This window comes from Falco rusticolus, chromosome 9, assembly GCF_015220075.1.
Source record: "Falco rusticolus isolate bFalRus1 chromosome 9, bFalRus1.pri, whole genome shotgun sequence".
Classification (NCBI taxonomy): domain Eukaryota; kingdom Metazoa; phylum Chordata; class Aves; order Falconiformes; family Falconidae; genus Falco; species Falco rusticolus.
Genome location: NC_051195.1, coordinates 48,338,663 through 48,351,829, shown reverse-complemented (window position 1 = coordinate 48,351,829; position 13,167 = coordinate 48,338,663). Strand labels below are relative to the sequence as shown.

The 13,167-nt window shown below is 49.3% G+C and overlaps 1 protein-coding gene across 6 annotated transcripts in view; it reads right to left on the bottom strand.

Moving 5' to 3' along the window:
- The window catches only part of VAV2 (vav guanine nucleotide exchange factor 2), a 149,315-nt gene that overhangs the window by 105,009 nt on the left and 31,139 nt on the right, over positions 1-13,167 (bottom strand). For all 6 annotated transcript variants that reach the window (XM_037400232.1, XM_037400233.1, XM_037400234.1 and 3 more), the window contains exon 2: positions 10,401-10,517. In XM_037400232.1, coding sequence (XP_037256129.1) covers positions 10,401-10,517 — 117 coding nt within the window. The remainder of the gene's footprint in view (positions 1-10,400; positions 10,518-13,167) is intronic.

Genomic DNA, 13,167 nt, shown 5'->3' with positions numbered 1-13,167 from the left:
GAACTCAGGGTGACCTTGAAGGTGGCACATGAAAGAGGTGGAGAGCTGGAAGTAAGCTCTCCCACAAGGCCGGAGTCGCAGAAAAGGTGCTGTGCATCAGTAGCTGGCAACGTTAAGGCAAAAAGATGAAGCCTTGTCCTGGGATTAGGATGGGAAACATCATCATCCCAAGCCCCAGAAGAACATGCAACCTGCTGGCTCCAATTTACATGTTACTTCCAACCCATTTGCACATCGCTCCTTCCCCTGAAGTATTAATCACCTTTTTCAAAAGTTAAGTAACAGGCTGTGAAATCCCCACCATCTGTCAGCCAGGGAGAAACCTCCACCACAGCTCAATCAGCCTCTCCCACACAAGCCTTTCTCATTACTAGGAATGACTGCAAGCATTTACCAAGGCCACGCTGGCTCAAAAATTCCTAAAATTACAAACAAGACACCTAGAATAGGAAACCATGACAAATGCCACAAAGTGCAGTGTGTCCACATCATTAGCTTTACCCAGGGTGCATTAAGGCTGCTTTCTTGCTACCACGGTTATGCTTTAATATGTAATTAGTAGGAAGAGAACGATGTTGAAGAGGAGAACGTCTCACTTACATGCACACCATTAAGACTGAGAGCGTAAATGAACTAGCCGCAGCATCACCATCTGAGGCTCATTAACTGGAAGAGCAAAGCATTAAGGGTGAGCAAGCGTTGCTGTCCCACCAGGGTTGCAAGCCCTTTGCTTGTACGGCAAAGGGCTGCACAGCCACCCCATCTCCCTCCTCTGCCAGCTCTGGAGCCAGGCAAGGAAAAGCCTGAGAGCTGGAAAATACAGTGGCATCTGTCCCCAGGAGAAACACACCTGCTCTTCCAAAGGGAAACTGATACTTAAAGATACCCGTGCAGATGGTTTGCAGATGCATCGCTCATTCCAACCTCACCTGCGATGTTGAGAGAGAAGCTTTTGAAAAGCTCCTGAAAGCAAATTGCTCCCTACCAGCACCACAGCTGCAGCCCAGCGCTGTGACCCTGTGTTACTGCCCAGCTCCTCACCTGCTGCACCCAACGCAGCCCCTGCGCGCCCACCCTGCAGCTCAGGGGTATCCCACCAGGTTTTCCGACCCACTCTATCCCTCGTGTGCACGCCGATGCCGGCCCACAGTGGGCAGGCAGGAGGAACCCCAAACGTCCAGGGAGTTTTTGAAGAAGTATTTCATTTCTGAAGGAAAAGGAAAGAAAAAAAAATCCCCTCTCTGGAAGCCCTCCAAGAACAAACAAGCAGCCCATTCTGACAGCCAGTGGAACAAAATAGTCTGAGGTGTGCCCCCGCTCCCCTGCCTGCTTAACTCTCCCCCATGAAGAAGTGTGGGAGGGAGATGAGAAACCTCCACAGCATCCCCAGACGAGGCTAGTCCTGGTTTCTAAAGCTGTCCCTGCCAGTGGACAGGACTCACCAGCCACAGCCTCAGCAACCTGAAGTCCCTCCAGAGATGGAAGACTCAGAAGTGACCAGGAGCGGGTTAGAGGTGGGGTTGCAAGCAGCAAACCTTGCTGAGATGCGGATAGTCTGGTGCTGTTTATTTCCTTGAAACGTTCACATTTCTCTTCCAGGAAGTGACCACCCAAATGGAAAGTACCGATCTAGCAGGAGCACGGTGGGACCCTGGGTTTGCCCACCAAAGCCTGTCTCCCTCCGAGCATCCCAGTCCTGGCCCCTCTCCTGGAATGCGCTGGGGAAGGAGCACAGGACACCCAGGCTCCTCTCGGCACCAGGATGTTTGCGTCCAGGTGCGATACTTCAATGTGCTGACTTGTTCCAACTCTCCTGCCCCAAGGATCACCACAATTCCCCATGGAAGCTTTCTTCCCCACCCCCCTCTTTTTTCTTTACTCTGGTTCATGGGGAAGATGCTGTACAGAATGACCCTGAGCACTGGGGTTTGTGGAGTTCAGCCAAGCCAGTACTTTCAGGCTGATAGTTTCAGCTTTTGCCCGTTCTGCTAAACCATGGTTACACCCGCCTGTTAATCTGTTTCAAGAAATGTTAATTATTATTTGTAACCAAAGCATTTCCCCTTGGGACAATTTCATCATCAGTCGCTGCAGTTCCAAGAGGCTGAGAAAACTGCGGAAGATTTTAATGAAGAAATAGAAGAGCTCATTATAGAATAAAAAATTTCTTTTATTCCAAGACTCCCTTAAGTGACATTACCTGGGATGTATTTCCCTCCTTTTCCAACGCACACTGAACAGTTAAGCTCAAGCAGTGGCAGATGAGCTGAGCACCAAGACATACGACTGACTTTGCCTGTCGACACCTTTCAGTCACGATGATGCTCACCGTATTTTTAAGTCTCAAACAGCTGATGACATAAGAAAGGAAAAACATCTTGAGGGGTTCCAATGAAACCATGCATTTTTCAAACAATGGCCAAAACCTGCTGGATGACCCAAAAGAGCCTAGCTTCTCCCCTCTCACCATTTTTAGAGACATGGACTGGTATTTGAACACTCACAGGTTACTCAAGGGGAAAAAAAAAAAAAAAAAAAAAAAAAAGATCTTTTCCTCCTGATCTTGTCTAAAATTACTGCAAGGGGAGCTCAGACAAATGACAAAGGTACAGGAAAATCAATTTAATACACATTAAGGATATGCATTTATCCATGTCCTGATCAATACCTCAGATTCCTTGCATGTTAAAAAACACTTACATCACTGCTTACGGCCCAACAGCAGAATTCTCCCATCCAGACTACGGGAGTTACAAAAGATCCTGCCCATACTTGTTTGATCTGAAACATAACACCTCTTAATGTGACCCCTTGGAAAAATACTAGGGAAAGCAGCCAAGAAGGAGGAAAGAAAAAAAGAAAAAGAAAAAAAAAAAAAAGAAGAAGAAGAAAAAAAAAAAGGAAAGGCAAAGCTTCCCAGAAGGAACATTTCTGGTTCTTTCAGCTCCACTGAGAAGCTGCACATCTATAAAGAGTCCAGATTTCTAAGTAGGGGAGAGAGGAAGGGGAAAAAGCAGAAAGAATTTGCCACAGCATGGCAAAAAGCTCTGGCAGTAGTGAATAGCAAAGGGCCGTGGGCACTGGTGCCCAGCTCCTGCTCCAACCCAGGCACCAGCTGCTGGGACTCGGCGTTTCACCTGCCCTGTTTGCATGCTGGGCTGCCGAGCCCACAGACGATGCACGCTCACAACCCCAGAGACCTCACAGCACCTCTTCTCTGTGCCCCCAGAAACCAGCGCGGCTTTGCCAATGGCAACAAGTCCCACCGCAGTGATTCCCTGTGCCGGTCCTTGCTCAGTGACGCACAAAATCCTCAGCAAGGAGCCAAGCATCTCCAGGGAAAGGCTCCCTGCTTGGTGAAAGCTCCAGCGGGTGCCCAGCTGACACAGAGCTGAACATCAGGAACCACAGGAGCGGGTCTGATGCTGCAAAGCATTTCTTGGCAGAGAACCCAGCCCTCGTAACCAGAGACCTTGGGTGAACGCAGGGGTCTGTTCTCGGCCGTGCAACATCCCACCAGCCCTAATCCCAAGCACGAAAAGCTGGCTGCAAGCGGAGACTCTCCTCCCACAGCACTGATGGGAGCCCAGTGTGCCCCCTCTCATTCTAGCCAGAGGGGACAGGAGGCGACACCATGGCCACAGCCCAGTGGCTCCACTTCCAGCCACCCTACCTGGGCTGGCAAAGCCCAGAGATTTCACCGAGGAGCTTGCTTTAGGGTGCAATGTAAAACTAACTGCATTTTAAAATGTAAAACTAACTTGTTGCCTACACATGATTTAAGGCTCCAGTGCTGTTACTGGTCCCTTGAAGACCACAAAATACACCAGCATAGCCCCTTCAACATTAACCACGTCAGGCAGCTGGGAAGATTCAGAGTCCACCAGATATTTCAGGGCAATATTCACAGCAGAACAGGGAGAAATTTCCAGGATTTGGAGCCTAAAAATGTACACTACTAGAAGTGTGGCAGCACCTACCACATCCTTCACAGCAAACACCACCCAGGTAAGTGTCCTATGCAGGGCATGGCACTGCACAGCAGAAAGCACTGTCGGCTACACGCTTGGCTAGCTGCAAAAATCTGTAATTTCATGTGTCCTGTGTTTTGGGGAAGTTCAGCATCAGGGTTTCCTGTACATACTTTTAGTGTTCTGGCTGAAAACATCTGCTGGACATACTGCACCTGCTACTGCATCCACCCCATGAACCGCCGCTGAGGTCCTCAGGGTGCTGGGGAGCAGGAGGATGGGAGAAGGGTCCCTGCATCACCCCACATCCGACAGCATCACCCCAGACTAACCTGCACCACGGGACGCTCACGAACAATACAGAGCTGGGTTCATATGGAGAGCGAGACAAGCAGCCCCAAGCCCAAATGAAGCCCCAAAGTGGCAAAGGTGGGGAGAGGGGTGAAATAAACCCAACCCAAACTGCTCCAGTCTGGTTTTGCCATTTATAGCCTTCATCCCCGTACCCAAATCTCCAGTACAACTCCAGCACAGACATTTAAAACATGGATGGCCAAACACCAGCTGATCTAATGACAGCTGAGCAACGTGCCAGCACGGAAGGGACCAAGCATCACCCGCAGCTCCTGCAGGCAGCTAGGGAGCTAACCATCAACTGGCAGGTGGTGACGGCCCTGCACAGGCATGCCACGAGCTGCAACGGCAGGGCTGCCTCCCCCGTGCCCTTCCCCATGCTCTCATATGCTTCCCGGAGCCAGGGCTTCTCCCTCGGGCAAGGACTGCAGCACCCAAGGGCTCTGGGCAAAACCCTGTGGGCAGCATCCAAGTTGCACGTGAATTTTCAGCTTGTTGACAAAGCACTTTGGTCGCTTTGAGAAGCACAGCAGTGGTCCCTAAAGCACAATATTGCCCTGCAAGAGCTGGGGTGCTCTGCACGGACACACGGAGGGCAGCGTGGGCTCAGGGTGCTGTCCTGGGGATCCTTCTTCAGTGGGGATGTCACGGAAAGCACTGGGCAGGCAAGGGGTTAAGGGGGTTCCTGGTTTCTCCCATGCAATCACACACACAATTCCCTTTGCTGACCAGTTACTCTACTACTCTCTTGGGAATTTAAAAAAAAAACACAAACCCAAACCAAAACAAAACCAAAAAAACAAAACCCCGACATACCCACACCCTTCTTTTGGAGAAGTCTTCTCACTTCCCACCCCACCCACTTCACCCAGGCTGTGCGAGTTCTACAGCAACTCAAAATGTTTTCATCTGCGATACGACCCCTTTCTTGACACGCATCCAGCCACCACAGCAGCCTGGTCCAACACAGCATGGTCTGTCTGGCTGCCCCAGTCTTCTGGGAGATTTGTAACTACCCAGGAGCCGCCGATGGGATGCTGTGCTCGGCCGCCTGCAGCACCGCTGAATGCTCCTCTCCACTCCCAGACGCTATCACTTCATACACTCGGTGGTGCATCCAGCAAAATGCAATACTTTTCATCTGTTCTTGGCTACGAGAGGTCAGAAAAAAAAAAAATCCCCAAAAGTCAAGAATGGCAAAAGCCAAGCTGCTCCTACCGCCAGCAGGTCAGCTGCGGGCGGGCAGGCATGGGGCTTGCTTTGTTACAGCAGCAAAATGCAGCCATTCATCGGAAAGCTTCACCATATGAAATATATTATTTCATCTAAATCTCCCCCTTTGTTCCCTTTATCTGCCCAAACTTGTGTTCAAAAGGCACCCTTTAAAGTAGCACTGCAGGGATATTGACTTGTACGTGAAGTTGGAGATGATGGAGGGAGGGGAATTCTCAGCAGAGAAACAGGGAAAAATACAAACGACCAACTCTCAGTTATTAATCCCTTAAATAATTCTGACAACGCTCCCCACCCTCCTATCTGGAAAGGGGCAGAAAACTCAGTTTTCTGACTCTCTGGCAAGAGGTGGGGGGGGGGGTGTCAAAGAGGAATGCGGGGATGACAGCAGTCAAACCCCATCGCAGCTCCCCCAGCACCCCATCCCAATGGCCAGTGAGGCGGCACCTCTTGCTTTGCGGATTCTCCAACCCCAGGGTGCTGGTGATGAAGCTGAGGACATATCTGCAGCAGCATCCCACGAGGACACCTCGGATCCCCCCAAGGGCTTCCCAAGAGCACTCCGCGCCAGCTCACTGGCAGGAGGAAGGGGACGCTTTTACATCAAAAATTATTCTGAAGATGCAAATGCTTTACAGATGGCACACACCGCTTCAGCTCTGATAGCACCAGCACATCCCCTCTTTGGCAGCCCTGGTCCTCCTGCCACCACCAAAGCGGCTCTTGCTGGAGCATGCCGTGCTCCGGGTCACCCTCCCCACCACCCACGGCTCCTCCCCGGCACTTCGGACATGCAAGACAAGCCATGTACAAGTCCTCCGTCAGCCACCCACGAGGCATGCTCGCCAGCGAACCTTGGTGGATTTAATTCAGGGGGAGGATTGACCCAGACCCCCGTCCTCTGAGCCCTGCTTGAGCTGCAAGGGTGGTGCTGCTCTCACCAACCTCTGGACCAGAACCAACCGAGTGAAAAACACTATTTAAATCTCAATATCAGTATCTCCTCATCTTTCAGTTGACCTGTGAGCCGCTTCCCTTTTTCATTTTCAGCACAGCATCATTTTGTATCTGTTGGTCAGGGTAGGAAAGACCCCTATCTCGCGGGGGGGGGGGGGGGGGGGGGGGGGGGAGCTTTTCCAAACAGTACAGGAACTTCAAAAAAAGTTTGAGACTATTAAATACATGTCAGAAGAGCAGAAAGGAGTGGGAGGCTAATAAATGGCACGCTCCACAGGTTTATGAATATTTGAACTATATTTCTCAAAAAAAAAATAGTACATTACTGCAACTTATTGAAAATGAGTAACTCCCTTTAATGAACCTTACTACCATCATGCTGACTAATAGAGTGATAAAGAGTTTAATCCATATTTATGTACATTTTATCTCATTATAGTTGGTGCCAATAAATTAGCAAGTCCAATAAGAGTTACATTTTATACCATTACTGCTATTAAATGTGCATGAACGACCGTGCAACAGCACACCGTACATGAGCACCAGCTTTTTATTTTATTTCTTTTTCAGGAACCAGGCTGCGCTAGCGAAGCCTGGGCACAGCACCCCTGCAGAGGCATTATTAACAGAGGGGTTTCTTCCTCCGAGCACTGCACACTGCACTGCTTCTGCGTCCTGCAGCAGACACCCAGCCACGGAGAAACCCTTCTGCAGCTGTCACTGATTATGGATAGCTTTTGAGCCGCTTTAAAGGGATAAAATTAAAAAAAAAAAATTAAGAACCATCTCGTAAGAAACAATAGAGCAATATATTCTTTCAAGGTGTCTGAAAAGGGGCACAGCCTGAAATACAGGCTGCCAGCATCACCTGGGGAAACACAGCATGTCCCTTGTCACAACGGGACTGCTTAACAACTGGACAACAGAGGGGAAAAAAAAGCCCAGCTATGAGCAATTTAAACTGGCCTTTCGACTCCCTTGGGTAACTGGGAAACACTGCAAGCAGATTACAAGAAACATGACGCATCTATTTGGCAAAAGCCCACACTTGCCAATTACCCGACATCCCGTGTAGGCAGAGACGGAGCTTTTCAACTCCACAGGGGTTTCTGCTGAAGAAGCCCACATGGTTCACGATCTTGTCCCACCAGCTGTTATCCTGGTGACAGAAAGAAGTAGTAACTTCCCAAGCTTAAAACTCAAGGAAGTAGCAAAGGCAGGCATAAAAATCTCAGTCCTGGACCTGAGCAGCCCCCAACCACACTTGCTCCTTTGGAGGAGGCTCCATCCATCCCACAGCAGCTCCTCCTTGCTGAAGCCCTGGCTCAGAAGCCAAAGGGAGCTATGGAAATCTCCCTCGGGAAAACAGCTGGTCAAGGCAAGACTGACGCATCTGATTTTTTCCTCCTCTTCTTAAGCACTAGTGGTTTTCTTCCACTAAGAAACCCACAAGGACTCCGCAGATGCCGGAGGAACAAGCCCTCTACATATAGCCTGGCACCACCTAAACGCAAGCCCCTGCCTTTCTACTCAGTCAGTGCACTGCAGCAAACTCAAACGTTACTACTAGTAACCGCTGATCTCCCTGGCCGCCTGGTTTGGAGGAGAGGAATAACTACTCAAGCGGCATCCAGAGAGGGAACACCCAGCACCACTCCACAAGGTTTCCGTGTCATTAAACGGGCGACTATTACTGTGCTCTGTTCAGAGAAGTCTCCTACGCAGCCTAAGTGTCTTGTAACTGCAAAACGCTATTGATCTAAGGAATGAATAGCTCCAGGAAGAATTTTTTTGTGTGTTTGGCCAGTGGAAACGTGGATGAGAGACTCCTTTGGCTCTCGCCCTGACTCAAAACGGAAAGGCGCTTTGGTCAACAGCGGATTTTTTTCCCTGTTTATTTGCTTTGCCACTGTTGAACGCAGATCTGAGGGTAACGTGGGAATGAAAGGTGGCAAAGACAATGGGGATGTTTTGACAGGCTTCCAGAGGGATTTAGGGTGGTGCAGACCTGAACAGCTGATACCTCCACCAAACTGATAAAAAAACTGCTTTGGGAAAAGATCAGCCAGGTTTTTGTACACAGAATCTGTGCCTCCCACATCTTCTAAGATCGTTTGAGGATGACGATGCACGTGAAAACAAGCAAGATCCAGGCAATAAAACTACATTTGGATTTCTTGGAAGTTTGTAACAAGTTTCTTTCCAAAGTCTCCTACAAATCTAAACTGTCATGAGGTAAGAGGGAATGGCAAATCCTCTCCCAAGTCACAAACCTGAATGTCCCCCCCAAAAAAGTGAACAAAAGGAGAAGGGAATAGCTGTTCCCTAACCAGACCAAAAAGGAAACCAAACTGTGTTCAGCCGCCACGTTCCAGCACTGTTTAACGCCAGGCTCTATTAACAGGCATCGTAGGCAATTTGAAACAGCACAAAGCAAGAGACAATGTGGTGATAAAGCAGCATTTTAATTAGCAGTGGTTCTTTCCCCAGCCCAAAAGGTTCCTTCTGTGCATTCATATTCCCAGAACAACAAAAGCCCTCTTGTATTTCATAAATCAAAAAAACTCATAAAACAAGCCCCTGCAATTGCACATTCCAGATAATGGTCCAGAAATAAATTAGGCAATAAATATCAAATAATATATCCCCATCAGCAGTGAAAATCTACTCTTTGGATAATCAGAAGAGAAGATGCCTTCCAGCAGCTTATGCCTGGTAGCTCGGAATAGGTAAAACAATAGAGCACTTTAATAAATCTTTTAACACCTTTTCCACTGAAGAATGTAGCAATTGTCCTGTGTAATAGCCTCCCTGAGCCCGGCATCCATCAGAGTAACGGCACAGCCCTGCTGCTGTCCCCGTCAAAAGCCAGGGTATCAGAACAAGAGCCACTTGTCAAAACCAGGTAGGATTTTCCTCCCTCACAGCTCAGTCTTGTTCAGCATTCGGTGCCACCCATCAATTACAGCAAAACACAGAAACGCGCCCTCCTCTCCCATCTAGGTGACACATGGCACAATACCAGCCAGCACCTAGGAAGAAAAAACCTCCAAACACACATTTCTGAGAAACTCAGGGGACTCATTTCACGCTGGCATGAAACTCCCTGACTCCCACAGCCACTCACTGGCCACGTTACAAAACCGACAGTGATTTCAGCCGAGCTACGTCACTCGCCGCTGGGTGCAGAGGCAGCAGCCCCTGGGGAAGGACCACACGAGGTCTGTGCCCACCCTGGGGCAAAACCAGAAGCACTTGTGGATGAAGGGTCCTTGCCACACGGTTGGTACAAACCTGGGTTATAATGATTTGTAACATCGCTACAGGGAACCGTGCTGCTGGGGATGCAGGGCTCAACCCCAGGCTGGTTAATGGCGAACAGGGGTGATGCTTAACACTGGTCCCAGCGTGCTGTCCCTATGGGAGCCCACGGGCAAGGAGATGCATGGCTCTGCCCCGGCCACCTAGCAAGGCACCTGGAGCTGGGAAGAGGACCCAACGTCCTGACCCCAGCGAAGCACCCCATCCACAGGGCTACAGCCTCTTCCCAACAGCTCTCACGAGCACAGATCCATCGATTCCCCCCCAAAAAAAGACATTTTTCATAAGGTGGAGACCAGAGGCTTTGTAATCTAAAGCAGAAAGCTTGAAGGCTTGATCTCCCTTCACTAAGGACACAGCAGACTCAACCCCTAGATATGCAGGCTACCAAAAGCACGGGGGAGCAGGTGCCCAATGCATGGGTTAAAGGGGTGCAGAAGCTGCTCAGAAAGCCACAAAACCATGGCACTTCCATCCAAAAACCTGCAGCACAAATCCAGAGAACCAGCCGGTGCCAGCAGTGCCAGAATCATCACTTTTCAGGAGCACAGGAGTAACTCTTACCTTTCCAAAATCCCGTACATCAAAGAGGTCAAAGGGATCAAACAGATCGCTGTTTCTTAACCCAAATTTGTCGTGACACACTTTTAGGAAGGTTCGGATGTTCTTCAAACAGAGAAACTAGGAGAAACAAAAAACAAAGGGAGGGAAAAAGTGAGCAAGACAAGCACAAATTGTAACTGAGATTTACTGAGTTAAATTCACATGCGAGACAATTTAACAGGGACTTAGAAACCCGCGCGGGAAAGCTGCGCCTTGGTTTATTTGTTGTTACTGAAGATGTCAGACTCCTGGTGACCTGTGAGGGCTCCTGTGTTCTCAGCTGCGCACCAGAAACAAACGCCCTTTTGAAAAACAAGTTTCCCATAAGGTAACATTGCAGAAGGGCTGGTAAACTCGAGCCAGGACTTTTCCCTTTCAAGGTCGAAGCCAAATATAAATTACAGCTGATGTTCTACAGAAGCCCAGTGTTGAACTTTTAACCATTTCCAGCACAATCCCATTTGGTTCCTTACAGAAGGAACACACGTTACAGCACTGATCGTATGCACTGCTGTGCATCCGTACACCTGTGTGCATATATACATCCCAAAGAAAAGTCTGGGACAGTGAAAATTAGGGTTTTTTTGCTTTGGGGTTGGAAATAATTGAAAACTCAAGCAGCATTTGTTCCCTCGCATCTCCCAGATGCTGCGGGCACCACGAATGCTAACAGATCCACAGAACACCAGCCAGCCACATCCAGCCCCTTTCCACCAGGCTCAGCCATGGGATCTGCTCCTGACCCACCTCGGATCCCATCCCCAAGACCAGGGCAACCCCTGGGACTGTTTCCACAAAGCTTTGCTCATCTTTAATCTTAGCCCATTTGAAGAGGCAGAAATCTCACCCCTCTAGAGCCCACCCTCAGCCATTCAGATAGATCCACTGGCACAGCAATATTGTTTCTCTTCCAAGAAAATCCAGTATTTGACTACAGCGATTAATTGGTCATTTGTTTGTGAGTGTCAGGGATTTGGAAGTCCAGGGACTCCAGACGGTCTCGCTCCAGTGGTGATGCCTGGCAGCACTGGGGCTAAGATGAGAAAAACAAAAATCCGCTTCATTTTTGTGGCTGCATCACCTACTTCATCCTTTATCAGGAGGGACCTACTCTGCTGAGGAAGCCAATTAATTCCACTTCTTTCTGCACCCTTATGCTGTTCAAAAAAATACCTTCAATTTATTGCTGTATCTTTAAACAACTCCTTTTTTTTTTTCTTTTTTTATTTTCAGCAAATTCCTCACAAGTATGTAACAAATATGTTAAAACCCTAAGTAAATCAACCCATCAAAGGGGTGAATCATCCCCATGTGATAAACAGGCACAAGATGCAAGCTGCCTTTGGGTGGATTTGGCCGGCGTGGTTTTGTCACAAGGCACAATCTTTGCTCCCCAAATTGTCATCAAACCAACACCATGCAAAAACACTGCTTGCAAACTTCACCAAGAGTTCCAAAGCACAATAAAACAGCTTAATTGTCTTTTAATTGAAAGAATCAAAGCTGAGTCTTTGGGGCCATGGTATCTCTACAGACAGGACCGCGACTGCAGCTTGCCGTTATCACCGCATTTGGGATTATACGGGAGGTTTGTGGCGATGGATTGGCAAAACCACCTCATTAACAACCGCCTGATTCACCTACACAAAGGAAGAAATAACCTTTTGCACTTCTCCCCCTTGCCAGCCCCCTCTGCCAGATCTCCCCCAGCATGGGGGGGGGGGGGGGGGGCGGGGGGGAGTCGCCCAGGACATTCCCCTCACATCAGCGCCTTCTTATTAGACAAGCAAGTGCCAGAGGCAGAAATTGAAAACAATTCTGATTTTCTAGGGCATTGGTCTATCTCACATAAACATGCAGTAAATAAAATCTGTCTAGACTGAGAGGGGGTTTTGGAATTGCTTTACAACCTCTCTCGCCAATACATGTTATTTCATAACTTTATCTTCTGGGTCTCTGCAAGAATTTACACCCTGAGCAAACCAGCTGCTTGCAGCAGGGGCGTATTTGCTGTTGCGCTGCAGTCTCACCGATTTCAAATTTCTAGCACGTGTTTATTTTAAACCCTTTTAAGCCTCCAGTCTTGAAAGTTAATGACACAGGTTATAGCCATAATTACGCGCAGCACGATGCAAGCTTCCTCCGCAGAACTGCCCTGCCTTTCCTCAGCGTTTGCTCCCCACCTCCCGCTCGTCCCAAGGCTGGGGCAGCACCAAAGGCTGAAGGGCTCAAGGAAATCTGGACTTCCACCGCACCGACATTCAGCCAAGAGACCACGGGTGTGAAAACCTGAACCCTCTGCATGATGCCTTTGTGGTTCCAGTTCCTCAAAAGCTCAAAGTTCACACCACCTCGTTTCCGAAAGATGGCAAAGGATCACGCATCCAAGGAAACAAACGCCTCGTCCTGACAGCGCTTCTAACGCGGGGCGAGCACCAGCGGCACCCCGCATTTAGATCAGGCCAAGCTACCCCCAACCCCAGCTCGGCCCCAGTGAGAAAGGATAGGACCAACCACGCTGTTCAGCACCAGCTGCATCCCGATGGTTTTGCATCAGAGCAAACTGTCTTTGCTCATCCGATTCAAACCCGAAAGCCATCCCACCGCGGCTGCTAAATGAGCACGAGGCGCCCGCAGCAGAGCCCCTGCCCTTCCCGCAGCTCCATGCCTGCAAAAAGCCACCGGGCTCTGCCACCATGCAGCCGGCCAGTCCCTGAGTGCAGGCAGA